General features: G+C 43.2%; 1 protein-coding gene across 1 annotated transcript in view; it reads left to right on the plus strand.

The window, feature by feature from the left end:
- Nucleotides 1-2,290: 2,290 nt before the first annotated feature.
- MSRA (methionine sulfoxide reductase A) overlaps nucleotides 2,291-15,361 on the plus strand; it is a 293,150-nt gene continuing 280,079 nt past the window's right edge. Inside the window, exon 1 of the mRNA XM_075497688.1 lies at nucleotides 2,291-2,520. Within this exon, the coding sequence (XP_075353803.1) occupies nucleotides 2,391-2,520 (130 nt within the window). The 5' untranslated portion in view covers nucleotides 2,291-2,390. The remainder of the gene's footprint in view (nucleotides 2,521-15,361) is intronic.

Here is a 15,361-nt window from a genome sequence, read left to right on the forward strand (position 1 = left end):
TTTCAGCAGCTGGCATTTTAAAGCACATCAGGGCTCTGAAAGATCTTGGCCACTTCATCTGCGAGGCTGAACAGCCAAAAATTAGTCTGGTTTTCTGCCCTTCACCTCTGAGTGACCTCGATTCAGGCAAGGAAGACGGCAATGAAAATGTAACCGTTCACAAAGAGAGCAAGGATGCTCACAGTAAAAGATTCAGGCTGGGCATTCAGGCTCACAGGTAGATGCGTTAACTCTTATGGGAAAATTGCATTGTGACATTAACCGGTGCGTTTTTTAGAAACGCATTCTTGGCAGATAGAGGAGTGAGTATAGATATATAGGGCGAAAGAGAAGAAATGATCAGTATAAAACCAGTGGATGTCATCATCTTCAGTGGCTTCTTACAAAGTAAGAAAGAGCTGGGAAATGTCAGCGTGACTATAAATGAGAGAACAGCTAATTAGGTGACCATGTTTTAAATGAAATTCACACTTTGTTATTGAGCATTTCTGATTCTAACTAACTTGTACTGTCAAAATATCAGTTATTTACCATACGCCTCTCTATATTCACTTTATTTAATGGATTTTCTTCAGGTTCTTGCAAGATTTTTTTGGAGGTCACCTGAGGTCCTCTCCAGTCCTGACCTCAATGATTCTAACTGTATCAAAATTTAATAGAACTTGAAAAATTGACTGCAATCTTGGGACTACTTGTGCTCAAAGAGGATGTTGTTCACCTTTCAAACACAGGAACAGTGAATCTGAAAACAGAGATGGGACAGCTTGCCTCTCGGGTTCCCATCCAAATTCTTAATTTTAAGGACAGCCTGACTCCTAAACCAGAAATTTCCAACTTCTCTAGATTCTTTTAGGAGCATCTTGGAACTCTGAATATTGCCATAAATATCCAACTCCTTTATAAAGATGAATTAAATTCTATGTCTCAAGAGTATCATATCCGTGTAAAATCCAGCCTGATTATGAGCTGAATGGAACTGCATTCCTTTGTCATAGACCATTTTTTGAGAAAATTATCTGGCCTTCCTCTCACAGACTAGGCATTAGTCTTGTTTTATCATCTTCTCTCCTATTCAGCCAACAATCCAACTTTCTCAAAACCCTCCAGATGCATTTTGCATTGAATTACTCTCATTTCCCTTCTGTAGCTTCTTTGCTTCTTCTTACTTGTGCATTGTCTTTTCCCATACTCTGAAATTCTCAGCGCAAGACCCCTGCCTAGTCCACAAACTTCCTTTGCAGGGTTTTGTACAAATTTCCCTTCTGTCTGTTGACCATGACTGTATGCATAGAATGAGCTTCGATTGTTTGAAAAACAAAACACCATTCTCTAAGTCTTCCGTGTTAGAAAACCTGGCGGTGTTACACATTCAATATGCATTGTATTACCCCCAAAGATATGGTGGATGTTTTCCACAAGTACTTGTACTCTGTTCACTTTTTGTTTCTGTATTTTTATTGCAAACATACGTGCAGACACCGATCTCTGGAGATGTATGCTACTTAGAGCATCTTCATACAAAAAGTACTCTGCAAGACTGGCATGATGCAGTATATTGGCTAAACGTAAGATAGGGGAGTGCTGCATATATCAACAACCAGAAAACTCTGGGGAAAAAAAAAAGATATTATTGTACAATAAAACATATTACTGCACGAAGAGTCTGTGTAGCATGTTTTGCTGAATATGTTTGCACAACCCTTCCCTCCCTCAACTGGGAGCATGGACAACAAGCCAGGGGGTGGGTGTGACATGTATGCATACCCCGAGAGGGGCATGCATACAAAACCCCTCCTGAGGCAGGGCCCATCCAAAAACATAGTGGGTACAACAGTGCAGGGGACTCCAGAGCAATGGGCATACCTCACAGATGTTCACAGCTCAGAGTAAGGCCAGAGACACAGCTCAGCAGGCAGAGCTCAAGAAACGGCTACTTTTAGGTGGGCACACGCAAACCACGGCAGGTAGACCCCGAGCAAGCGATGCCACTGTGACCTACGTGGTGGCTGCACCCTTCGGAGCACCCAGACCCGAGGGCACACCGCTTTGGGGCACAGGGAGGTGGGTGACCCTCCGGAGCACGCAGCCCCCGGGGCGCACCGGCTGGGGACACGCACCCGGGAGGCTGCTGCACCTTCCAGAGCACCCACCCGCCCGGCCACACCGGCGGGGGGGGCGGGGGTTGCCCTCTCCAGAGCCCGCCGGACGCAGGAGCCGCGGGGGGGGGCCCGGCGCTCCCCGCCGCCGCTCGGCAGGGGGCGGGCCTCGCGCCCCGCCGCCGCCACGCGCCCGCCCCCCCCCCCGCTCCCGCCGCCGCCCGTCCCAACGGCCAGCGCGCGCCGGGCCGCTCCCGCCTCCCCACCGCCACCACCCGGCTCCCCTCAGGGGCGATGCCGACAGCGCCGCGGCGCCTCCTCCGCGCGCTCTGCAGCTCCACCTTCAGGATGGGCGACTCGGCCTCCCGGCTGCCGCAGAAAGAAGAAGCGCTCCCCGGCAGGAGCCAGCGCATCCCGGTGGCAGGTAGGGACGACCCCTTCCCGCTCCCGCTCCCCCCTCGCTCCCGCGGCCCAGCTCCGGTGGTGGCGGGGGAGGGGAAGCGCAGGCCCCGCTCAGCGCGGGAGGCGGTGCCGCTCCCTCAGGCGGCCGCTGCGCACATGCGCGCTGCCCTCCCACCGGGACGGGGGGTGGTGGCTGCGGCGCTTGCGCGCGGGGCTGTGGCGCATGCGGAGAGGGGCGCTCGCCTGGTGTCTGTGTGGGGGGTGAAATGGCGGGGACGGGCTGTCTGCGTGGGGTAGGGGTAGGGGTAGGGGTAGGGGTAGGGGTAGGGGTAGGGGTAGGGGTAGGGTGGGGGGAGTCCAGGCGGGAGCCTGTAGGGTGCCTCGGGAGTGCACTTGTGTCGCGATTTAGCTGCACAATGACGTTTCCTGTGCACTCTTGTAAGAATAGGAATTAATGAGTGCTGGAGCAGCCAACAAGCGCCTCTTTTTATCTTGGCCATATATGAGTTTTTGGTTTAATTTTTACTGAGGGCCATAATAGTCCTATTCAGGGCCCATTTCCTAAGCCCTTTCTTTTTCTGTTAAATAATAATACCTCAAAATAATACCTAAGCATGCTGTGGATGTTCTTACCTTCATGTTTGCAAAGTGTTTTTAAGTTCTTCTCTCAATGATTCTCCAGTACTCTTCCTTTCATTTTGAATAAATGTGTGCTGTCAGGTGAGCAAAGTAGCAACCTAGAATTAAGCAATTTTGCCTTCTGTCAGCCCTCCTAGGAACTGAAAACATTGCAAGATGACTGTCATCCCCGTTGGCACGTAGGTGCTCTAACAAGCATGTTCATTCTCCCATTTTACAAGGTGTGTGTTTATACGTGTCTTTGCTCCAGACACCTAAAGTCCCTAACAAAGTCTGTGAACTTAAAAAAATAGGTATATTTAAACATGTAAGGTACATAAGTGCTGGTGGGAGAATAATAAATGGATGATGGCAAAGGCCCAGTGAAAGAAGTGTTTGAGAGCACAGTAAAATCTTGTATAGATATTTGGTAAAATGGTGAATGTAGCGAGAAGGTACTGGTGGAATTCAAGGTAGCAGGAAGAGTATTATGTCTGATGTGGAGAAGGTGGACTCAAAGGAGGGGTACAGAGATGGGGTTGATATCGTTAGGGCAATGAACTCTAGAGATGATATCAGGAGTAGCACATTGTATAGATTAAAGTTCCCATTGCTTGTTGATAAAAGCCTGGACAGAAGATACGCTAGGCCTGCTTTCTGCTCTGTAACTCCATAGATAGAATAATTTCGTGCTGCTGTACAAAAAAATGTCCTCATAAGGCCAAATATGATTTTTTTGGGCCATTTTTATTATATGACTAAACACGGTATTATGCACTTAATAACACCATGGAGCTCCAATGAATTGCAAAAGTTAAAATTTTTAAGATGTAAACTCCTTTCAGAAAAGAATGGCGATTTAAATTTTAACATTGCGTAACATTGACTCAGTAACGTTTCTTTTGTTTAAATTGCCCTTAGATTGCAGTAACAGAGGAGTGTTGGTTGGAAGGTCGCTCCAGTTCAGCCCCTGTCTCAGTGCTGCGCTGCCTTCTAGTCAGAGACTTTTTCCTCATGTCCAACATGAACCTCTTACGGCAGAGGTAGTGGCTGCTGCCCTTTCTGATACTGTCTGGTGCTGCTGAGAAGGGTTTGGCCAAGTCATCATTCTCACTCCCTGTTAAGCTGCTGTAAGATTGCCCCTTAGTTTCCCCTTCACCAGCTGAAACACGCCCAGCTTCTGCGAGCTTGTAGGTGTGCGTGCAGTAGGCTGCTGACCGACTTGGCCTTGCAGACCCTTGCCATTTTATTAATGTCTCTCTTGAACTGAGGACCCAAAACCGGATGTGGTATTCCAGGTGAATTCTTACCAGTACAGCATAGAGGAGAGGGCTTTTCCATACTCTGCTGTCCGCGCTCCTTGTAATGCAGCCCAGTACACAGTTTGATTTATTTGCAACGAGAGCACATTGCTAGCTCATATTTAACCTGGCAGCCAGCATAATCACAGGTCCTTTCCAGCAGGGCTGAGATAATCTTGCAGTGGTGCAGAACTTGCACTTCTCCTTGTTGACCTTCATGAGGTTTCTGTTGGCATAGACCTGAAATTTTTCAAGGTCTCGTCAGACTGAAGCTTTGTTGTTTGGCATGTCCGCTCTCACTCTGTGTTTAGCGTTGCCCTCAAATTTGCTGAGCGTGTTTTCTGTCACATCATTCATGTTATTGTTTAAGATATTGAATGATATTGGCCCCAGCATCAGCCCCTGGGGTAACCTGCTACACGCTAGACGTGAAGATATTGATCACTGCCTTGTGAGTCCGGTGGTCCTGCCAATTTTTGACGTGTCTAGTGCCTAGCAGTCTGTTCTTCCCAGTCAGTACTTTCTCAGCTTCCAAATGCAAATGTTGTAAGGGATGGTGACAGAAGCCCTGCTAAAGTCAACATGTATTACATCCACTGCTTTGCCCTCATCTGCATAGCCAATAATTTCATCATAAAAGGCAACCCAGCTGGTCAAGCATGATTTGCCTTTGGTAAATAGGTTGACTATTCCTGATTACTTTCCTGTTCTCTTTGTGTTTGGAAATGATTTCGGAGGACATACTCCATGATCTTCCCTGGGACTGAGCCAAGGCCGAGCAGCCTGTAGTTCCTCAATCCTCTTTTTGCCTTCCTTAAGACTGGCTGTTACTGTAGCCCATTTCTAGTCATCAGAGATCTCCCCCAGTCACCGGGATTTTTCTAGATACCATTACATCTAGATCTGTCACAGTGTTCTGATGGTCACACCAGTGAGCTTCCTCCGCAGCCCTGGAAGAGCTCCACGTGGCTCCTTGGACATTTAACTTCTTTAAGTAATCATAACCCATTTTTCCCCACATTGCTGCTTTCCTTTCTGACTGTGCCAGTGCATGCAGAGGTTTTGGAGCAGTCTTTGTTTCTGAAGACTTAGGCAAAAGAGGTTTTGAGTACTTTCGTCTTTTCTGTGCTACTTCCAGGCTGTCTTGTGTATTCATCAATGCACCCAGATTTTCTCTGAGTTTCTTTTTACTCTTGTAATTTTTGTGGAATCATTTCTTATTACTGTTTAAGTCCCTAGCTGGTTTTAACTCCAGCTTTAGCCTTTCTGATTTTGTGCCTAAATGCCTAGGCAAGGCATTTTATATACCTCCTTTGTGGCTTGTTATTGTTTCTACTTCTTGTATGCTCTCTCTTTGCATTTTAGTTCATTAAGCAGCTCTGTGTTTCTGATGAAGTTCCCAGTTTTTCTGCATGGTATTTTGTTCCTTAGCTCTCTTAGAAAGTTTTTTGTCAAAATTCAGACCACCCTGAAGGGCGCTTTCTCCGTTTGACAGCCTCTGAGGGGCTTCTAAGCTAGCAATTCCCTAAATAAGCCAGAGTTTGAGCTCTGAAAGTCCAAAATGCTAAATCTGCTGTTTACCTTTATAGCCTTCCTTTGGATCCTGAACTCTGTCATCTTGTGGTCAGTGCAGCTCTCTGCCATCTGCTGCTGCAATGCCACCAGTTCTTCCCTGCTTCTGAACAGCCAGTCAGCAACCAACTGTTATCTCTGGCACTTTTGGTATGGAATTGTCACTAGTGCAGCTTCCTGAATTGCTTGCACAATTTGATGTTACCCTCCCAGCAAATGTCTGGGAACTGAAATCTCCCTGGGGGACCAGAGCCTGCAGTCTGGAGACTTCTGCTAGCTCTTTGTGGCAAGCCTCATCCACTTATCTCCTCTTGGTCAGGTGCTCTGTAGCAGACCCCAAACCACACCACCTCCAGTGTTTCCCCTCTGGTTTTGGCTTGGAGACTCTCAGCAGACGTGACTTCAGTTTCACACTGGAGCTCTGTGCTGTCTAGGAGTTCGTTTCAGTAGAGTGCAGCTCCCCTTCCTATTCTTCTGTGCTAATCCTTCCTATGTACCCTGTTCCCATGCATGACACTGCTCAAGTTGTGTGTGCTGTGCCAGGTCTCTGATTCTGATCACATCATAGGTCTGTGACCACACTTGGACATCTGAGTTTTCTTCTTTGTGAACCAAACTCTGCCTTAGTGTGCAGACACTGGAGGAAAACATCTGCCAGACCTTTCTTTTAAGTGGTAGCTAGCACTGATCCTAATCCAGTGATCTGAGGCGTCCATCCTGTTCATCTTCAATGGCGTTGAGGGCCCCTAGCTGTTTCCTACGTGAAGAGCTGCAGAGCATTTAGCTTCTTGTCTGTGTGGTCTCTTTGAAGATCCTGTTCATCGCCTGCTCCTCATCCCTGATGTGATACAGCCTGCCCACTTCTTGCAGCTCCTTCCCTTGTGCTGCGGCAACTAGGTCTGCCAGAGCCACCTCTTAAAAGACGAGGCTACTGCCGCTGCTGCCATCCCCATGGATCCCCAGGCTCTCCCCACAGCCTGAGACCACTCTCAGGAGTTCAGTCTGGAGGGAGGTTGCTGAAGCACCAGAGGTGTTAGCACTGCCTGGATCAGGGCATTGTGTCCTGGAAGGTATTTTCAGCAGCTGAGGGTTTTCTTCTGTGAGCAGCACTTCTGGGCTCTCTTTGTGCCTCCTGCACATTGTGTTAATTGCATTGTACCTGCTTGCACATCCCCATCCCAATGCTCCAAGTTCCTGATGCTTTCTGGGTGCGAGATGGGCATGAATGTGCTCTGCCCCTCGGTGAGCTTTGTTGTTTGGCGGGGAACCTCTTGTGCTGAGGGTTCTTGATCGCCGTTCACAAACCTTGTGAGTACAGGGCTGCACCCTCCTTTGCCGCAGTCCAAAAGAGAGGAGAAGACAGCTGAGTGACAGCTTCAGCTTGAAAGTTGCACTATCTAGTCTGGTGAAAAGCTAAATTGCCTTTCTATTCCTTTGTAACGTGCTGACCACAGGATTATGTGAGACTTGACCTTGTCTGCGTAACTCTTGTTTTATTGTAAGGTTATTACTAATTTAGGATCTGAGTCTAAGAAAATTATGCAGTTAAACGTTGTATATTACACAGATTTCTGTGAAGTGACTGGAAGTAGCTGGTTTGTGATACAAAGGCTTCTGTGTCTAGAAGTCAGTTAAACAGGGATAAAATACTATACTGTGAGCTGCAAACAATACAAACATTAGTAAGCTTCACTTACCTTTTTTGTAATCAAGTTGGATTTATCTGATCTTCAACAAATTTTGTAATCTGGGAATTAGAGTTTGTTGTGCTCTTTTCTTTCCTTGCAGTAGAGCTGTTGCATTCATTTTTGAAAATGTTTTATTTCATATGATTCCTGTATAATGGTGCAATACGGTGTCATGCTTTATAGTAAAATCACATTATTTATTGCTTCCGCCTTTCTAGTATAACTCTAGTTTTCAGAACTAATTTTGGTTACATTACTGCTGAAACATGGCTGTGTTTTATGAGTATGTGAGTATATATTGCTTACACTATTTAATTGACTGTTTTATTTTATGATAGTGGTAGGAGCACTAGTCAAGGAGCCCTAATAATGTAGAGGGAACCTCCTGTGCAAGGCATTGTATAATAACATATATATATATATATATATATATATACACACATACACAGACACACTATTTTTTTCTGCTAGATAGCCTGAGATAGCAGTGTGTAGTAAATTAAAAGAATGTTTTGTCCCCCTGGTCCCAATGAGTAGTGTCAGGAAATATCTTCTCTCTGTCTGTGGTCTCAGCTATGTTCCTAGCAGAGGTACTTACATTGTAACATACCCATCTGTAGCGGGTTAACTTTCTTGAGGCAGTAAAGGTACAGCTCATGGGTAGACAGTCTTACGATTGTTTAAACCTATTAAGCCTCTTAGCTTTATATTTATAGATTAATAGAGCAATAATTACAAATGTGGAGGAGGTCATGGTGAACTTTAGTCTGACCTTCCGTATAGAAAAGAGCACAGCATTTCCATGAATTAATTCTTGCTTGGATCAGATCATGCTCTTTAAAGAAAACATTGATTAAAAATGTCATTTGACAGAGGATCCATGGCAAAATTTCATAAATTGTTCCAATGTTTCATAACTCTTTCCATTAAAAAGGTGCATATTTGGAATCACTTTGTTATGTTTCAACTTCCAACCATTGCAGCTTGGTACAGTTTTCTTCGTGAAGATGAAAAGCATGGTAGTATTTGTTTTCTGGTTTTCATGAAATATGTTTAGATCATAATTAAATTGCTGGTTAGCCTATTTTTTAAAAAAGTGATGACTTCAACCAGACATAAACCAAGCAAAGTGAATTTTTATTGTCAGCAGAAGGCATGTTTTTCAGTCACTTACTAATTTTTGTTTCTTTTCCTTAAATTGTCATGAATTACTTAAGGTCTTCCTTAAGTTTTGGATATCGGAGTAGACACCGGATGTTACTAGTGATAGTGTTAGTGTCAACTGAAATCTTTTTCCTACTCAATATTTTTTCCTGTTTGTGTATCAAAGGATAACTAACATTTTTGGGTTAAAGTGTTGCACTGGGAGCTTTGCATTTAAGTGATCATCTCCTGCATACCTAAGAGCTTTTCAAGTCATTGGTATAGTGTCTGATTCTATTTTTAACTTTATGAATTGATCTGCATTTGCTTTGACTATTTGATTTAATTCCAAGTCTGTATATTTTATATTAAATTCATACAACAGTGAATTTCAGTTCTATGTGGAATTAGTACTTCAACTTGACATATGCAACTCAAGAAAAACTTGCACTGAATGTTTTTGCTGAGACATCTGGAGAAGAATGTGGCTAGTGAGCATAGGAAATCAAGATTTTCATAGGTTTCTAGTCTCAGCCTCATTGTTTTATTATTATTGTCTTCAGATGTAGCAGGAATATTCCAGCTTTAGTTGCCTTGATATTGTTAAAACAAATACATGATCTTTGAGTGAAAGGGTCGGTCTGCCTAAATTCAGTTAAGCTGGGGCATGGTGCTCAGGGGGATCTTATCAATGTGTATAGATAACTGATGGGGAGGAGTAAAGGAGATGGAGGCAGACTCTTCCCAGTGGTGCCCCATGGATGGACAAGAGGCAACAAGTGCAAACTGAAACACAGGAAATTCCATTGCAACCTAAGAAGAAAACTTTTTTTTCTCTGAGGTTGGTTGAACAGTGGAACAGGTTGCCCAGAGAAGTTGTAGCTTCTCCATCCTTGGAGACAGTCAAAACCTGACAGGACACAGTACTGAGCAACCTGCTCGAGCTGACCTGGCTCTGAGCAGGGGGCTTAGACTAGGTTATCTGCAGAGGTCCTTCCAACCTCAGCTGTGCCGTGACTCTGTAAATCCTCTTAGCCGTAGCTGTGGTGGTAGGAGCAGTGTCCATCTTTTCTAGGATACTCCAGGGGTTACAGAATTCCCTCAGGATCTTGATGATCCTCCTCTGTTGGGAGACTGAAATGACATCCTAAGCAGATGCATCAAAAAGAACAGCCAAAGCATACCTGGGATGATGGTACTTCTTTAAGTGACTGCAGGAGGCTGGAGCCAGACCCTTAAGTCTGCTCTCTTTTTGGCCACACTACTTTTGCTTTTCTGTGTGTACAGCAGTCTGACCCGTTGCAGAGTGGGGCATGCTGGCAGTCTCACAGGATACTCCGAGTCCAGGTAGAGAAAATATACTTCTGAAACGTGTTTCGGTTTTCCACAGGCTGAGTGGAGGTATGTCAGTTTTTTCTAAAGTTCATAGAGAATGTACTGGAGTTTTACAACAGGGATCGCTTCCTCTTCCTTCAGAGACACACTTCTTCCCATTCAATTTATGCAGAACATAAACGGGTGTTTTACGGGAACTGCTTTACTCTTCCTGTTCTCTCCCTTGCCTGCTGAAGTATCACTTGCTTTTCACAGGATGTAGACAGATTGGATTCCACCCCAATTAGCTGCCTATGCATGAAGAATAGTGTACCTTATATTCTTACAGGGAGATTATTTCACAAGAGATTTTTAAGTGAGGTGGTTTTAGGTATCATACATCCCATTAGGAGTCATTTAGTTGATTTCTAATGTTGCATTTAGTTGGACATCTTTTGAAACTTAATAGTTTCCAAACACAATGAACATTCAGAAGCAGAAATAACCCTTTAAATTGTTTTGCTTCTATACCTGTTTGTTTTAGTGGAATTTATCCACTATAACACTATATCTTAGATGGGATATTAGGAAAAATTTCTTTACTGAAAGGGTGGTCAAGTATTGGAACAGGCTGCCTAGAGAGGTGGTGGAGTCACCATACCTGGAGAAGTTTAAAAAACGTGTAGATGTGGCACTTTGGGACATGGTTTAGTAGGCGTGGAGGTGTTGGGTTGATGGTTGGACTAGATGATCCTAGAGGTCTTTTCCAACCTTCATGATTCTATGATTCTATGAATTTCTGTCCATGCTCCTCTTTTTTACCATTCTGAAAACACTGAACAGAAATTATTGTGGTCAAACTAGTGGCCTGTGGTCTGCTACTTTCATTTGTCTCATCCCCTGCCCTTGGAGAAGGTGGCTGGCCGGACTGCGTATGCTACCATGGGCACATGGAAAGGTGCTAAGGCTAAAAGACTGTAACTTTTCTTATGTTCATGGCCTGGTACAAAGACTTCCCGGTGGAATTTGATCCCTGTGGGCATGAGATCATCCTGGAATTTTCTCAACAGTCAGTGAATCTGTGTTGTCATTAAAGTTTAAATTAAGCTGACTTGTAATGATACAGAGGCATTGCACTGACAAAGCGTACTGGATATCACTGAGCTGTCATCATTGAATAACTTATTCTTAAATCATCAGTACTTTCCTACCAAGGGCGAATGGCAAAAAGGAGAACTGCTGAATGGGACAGCCCGATCCCTTGATACTTGTGAATTAGTACGTCATGGAAGTCTCCGCCATGTTTTTGTAGCCTCTTTGTACTGTGCAGAATTAGGGAAAAAATCTGGTACCTTATGCTTATTCTATGCCTAAATATGTATGCAGTGTTAGGCTGAGAAGTTTTAAACAGATTTTCCCTGGTACTCTGACAGTTTGCTGAATTGTGCAAGGCACAAGATTTTGCAATAGAATTGCAAATAAAAGGTAAGCTTAATGTTTTCTGAGATATTTTTTCAGTAGAATATGAGGAATAAAATGAAAAATATTAGATATTTTTTCCTTTAATGATTAAAAAAGTTTGTTAATCATGGGCAAATGTAAAACTTTTTTTCAGACATGAATTTAATATCACTATATTGTAGGTATAAAATAGAGATTGAGTGAGGTTATTTGCCTCAGAACAAAGCCTACAAAGGAAATACAGTTTCTCTTAAGGTTTAGAAGGATTAATTTCTTAAAGTTTTCCACTGCTTACTTTACCTCATACAGTGTTTTACATAAAGAATTAACTAGTTACCCATTTTTACTGAAGCTTATATGGAATATGGGCCAAAAAATGTGAGATTTGATTTCCATTGAAGTACAGTTCAGGAGCAGGTTGAGTAACAATGCCATATGTGGTCTAGCATTTCTCAAATTGCAATTTACCTTTCTAATTCAGAAGAGTTAACTACTTATTTCTTCATTCTAAGAGACGATCTTTGCCTCAAATACACTCAAGCCATCAATTTCCATAAATTATTAAATTTCATTACAGTTTCACTGCGTATGCCGAGATTCAAATCAGAAAAAATGTAAAGCAGAGCACGTTTCTTTGTGGAAGCACCTCACCCCCAGTAATTGTTTATTATCTGAAAGACAACTTCTGAAATTTGTGGTTACAACATCTTTACAGGTAGGTGTGAGATGAATTTGCTTGGAAATCCTGTTTGTAATAACATGCCATGGCTTTTTCTCTTTCTCTTTTTTTTTTTTTTTGCACCTTGTCAGGTATTTATATCTAAACATTAAACAGCTCGTTTTCAGGCCAAGTGTACACCTATAAATATTGTACTGTCATTGGAAAAACAGGAATTACTTTTTAACCACCCATTACATTTACATTTTGGAAGGTGTTGCAAGGAGAAGCAAAGGTTAAGTCAATCTAAGGGGATTTTTTTTGTTGTTTGTATGTGGTTTTTGCTCCTGGTGGCTGGAAAACAACAACAGAAAGGAAGTTAGCATGCACAGACAATGCTTGATAGATTGAAAGCATACAGGAAATATATTTACAGAGCTGCACATGCAGCTGTCAAGCGCTGCTCCCGAGGTAACACCACCCTGATGAAAAAACCCTGCACTGCCTTATCACCTCTAACTCCATTTAACTCCATTGCAATGGAAGGGGCTACGTCATTCATCACTAAGCCTTCTCAAAAAAAAAAAAAAAAAAAAAAAAAAAGAAAAAAAAAATCTCTTGTTCAAGTCCCTGGAGTTCCTGGAGGACTACTTAGCATGCCGCTCACAGTCGGATGTGTGCGCTGGCATGAAGCAGCGCTGCACAAAGCTGTACCCCCAAGACTGCGGCGGGGCGGGTGCGGAGGAAGCTCTCCCCGGGGTTTCTCCTGGCAACAGCGCGGGTTGCTGGGAAACAGAATTACTTAAATGGGGAGAAACTTTACCCAACTGGCAGCCTCTTGAATGCAAATAAGGCTTGAAGGAGACTCCTCTTGCTGGTACCGTAATTTCCCTCTCCGAAATGAAAAATGAATCCAGAGGTTCTTTATTTAGAGGATTATGTATGGATGCTGCTCTGAGGAATCATTCAAAGTTGTGTAATAAAAGAGGATAATTATTTCTAGTAAAAGGTAGCGGTGTGGTACACAGGATTCAATAGCTTCTTGTCGCTGCAGTTTTGAAAAGGGATGTAAAGTCTGAATTTGCCAAATTTGTGTTGTTAAATAAACCTGTCAGTTATGAGAATTAAACACAAAGGTTATATTTACACAGGTTATTTTTTTCACTAGAGAATGTTTTATCTTACTTTGTGTGAATCCTGAGATACATTGGACTTCTTTGCCGAACTGTATCCATTTATCTTTAGTGCAATTTTTGCATGAATGACATTGACCTGACATTTAGGTAATGTTCTGATTTCAACTCAGAAAATAAGAAGGCTGAGAGAAACATCTCACTTTCTTCACTTGGTCTCCATGCTACTGTTTAAAAACCTTTTGTGCTCGCATGCTAAAGATCGGTGGTGCCAGCTATGCCTTCAGTTGTGTCTGTGTAACTCTGACAAACAAGTGTTCTTCATTTTAAATATGATATTTGGCTGACTTTGCCATAGTCAAAGGTAGCATATATGGGGAAGACTAAGTTGGTTTTAAATGATGGCTGTTGCGTTGCAGCTATTCAAATACAAGTAGTAAAATACCGTGTAGTAAATCAGGTTGTGGCCTGGATCGCACAGGTGCCTCTGTAACACTCATTTGGTGAATGTATATCACAGGTAGGATTAGGTTGCCCATTGCTCCTTCTCTTTCCATACCAGATAAGACAGTATGGGGAAAAAAAACCCTTGTTTTGGCTTTATATTGTACCAGGTACAGAGCTGGGATAGAGCACTGGAAGGGACTGTATGTATTCTTGAATTGCTGCTGCAAGGTAGATTGCTGCTTTTATAGGTAAAACAGGCACTTGCATGATTAATTCATCACATGATGAATGTCAGAAGACATTTAAACCAGGTGAATAGTGTCCCCAAAATGCCTCTTTCTTTCATGGGCTGCAAGGGGAGTGTCCAGTGACCAGCTCAGATGGAGGCGTCGGTATTATAACTAGCTAAAGCATGACGACATGAATCCTGTCGTTGCTGTCTTAGGCAACCGTAGAATCACAGAATGGTTTGGGTTGGAGGGGACCTTTAAAAGCCATCTAGTCTAATGCCCCTGCAATGAGCAGGGACATCTTCAACTAGATCAGGTTGCTCAGAGCCCGGTCCAACCTGCCCTTGAATGTTTCCAGGGATGGGGCATCTACCACCTCTCTGGGCAACCTGTGCCAGTGTCTCAGCATAAACAATTTATTCCTAATATCTAGTCTGAATCTCCCCTCTTTTAGTTTAAAACCATCACCTCTTGTCCTGTCGCTACAGGCCCTACTAAAAAGTCTGTCCCCGTCTTTCTTATAAGCCCCCTTTAAGTACTGGCAGGCTGCTATAAGGTCTCCCTGGAGCCTTCTCTTCTCCAGGCTGAACAACCCCAACTCTCTCAGCCTGTCCTCTGATCATTTTTGTGGCTCTAACCAGATAGTGCACAATCTCCCATGGGCCCATTGACTTATATTTTAATTATGTAGCTGTTTGATGTTGGTTAAATCATCGACATGTCTGTCCCAGTCTTCCATTTGGAAGGGTTTTTCAGGAGTGAACTGCTTTAACTATTTAAAATGTTCTTTTAATTTTGACCCTATTATTTATTGCTCTTATCTCTTTTTGTGTCTACATAGTCATTTAGCATCCCTCCATTTTCTTTTATTTCCTTGATGAGAGGAGAGAGAGAGTGGTCCCATGCCGCCTTCTCCTGTGTTCTGTTAAAGACTAAAGCTGTTTTAATCTCTTCTCATAAAATAGGTTACTTTTCAAAAAATATATCATAATCATACTTTTCAGCATAGTAGAGCTCTGTTATATATGGTATTCTTAAAGAAAAGGGTAACTGCTATGGAGACTCATTCAAAGTAGACACGATCATGATTTACGTTATGGTTACATGGACAGATTAGCTCAGTATAAGCCAGGTGTGGATTTATGGCATAATAACTACTCCAGGTAACTGCCTACGTGGGTGCCTTTGTTGTGCAGTGAACGCAACGTAATCTGTCTTGGTTTCATTGAAAGGTAAGCTATGTTACATTTACTCCAGGGTAAAAAATTGCGGTTACCACAAAGAGATGCTCTAATATG

Source organism: Mycteria americana, chromosome 3 (assembly GCF_035582795.1).
Source record: "Mycteria americana isolate JAX WOST 10 ecotype Jacksonville Zoo and Gardens chromosome 3, USCA_MyAme_1.0, whole genome shotgun sequence".
NCBI lineage: Eukaryota > Metazoa > Chordata > Aves > Ciconiiformes > Ciconiidae > Mycteria > Mycteria americana.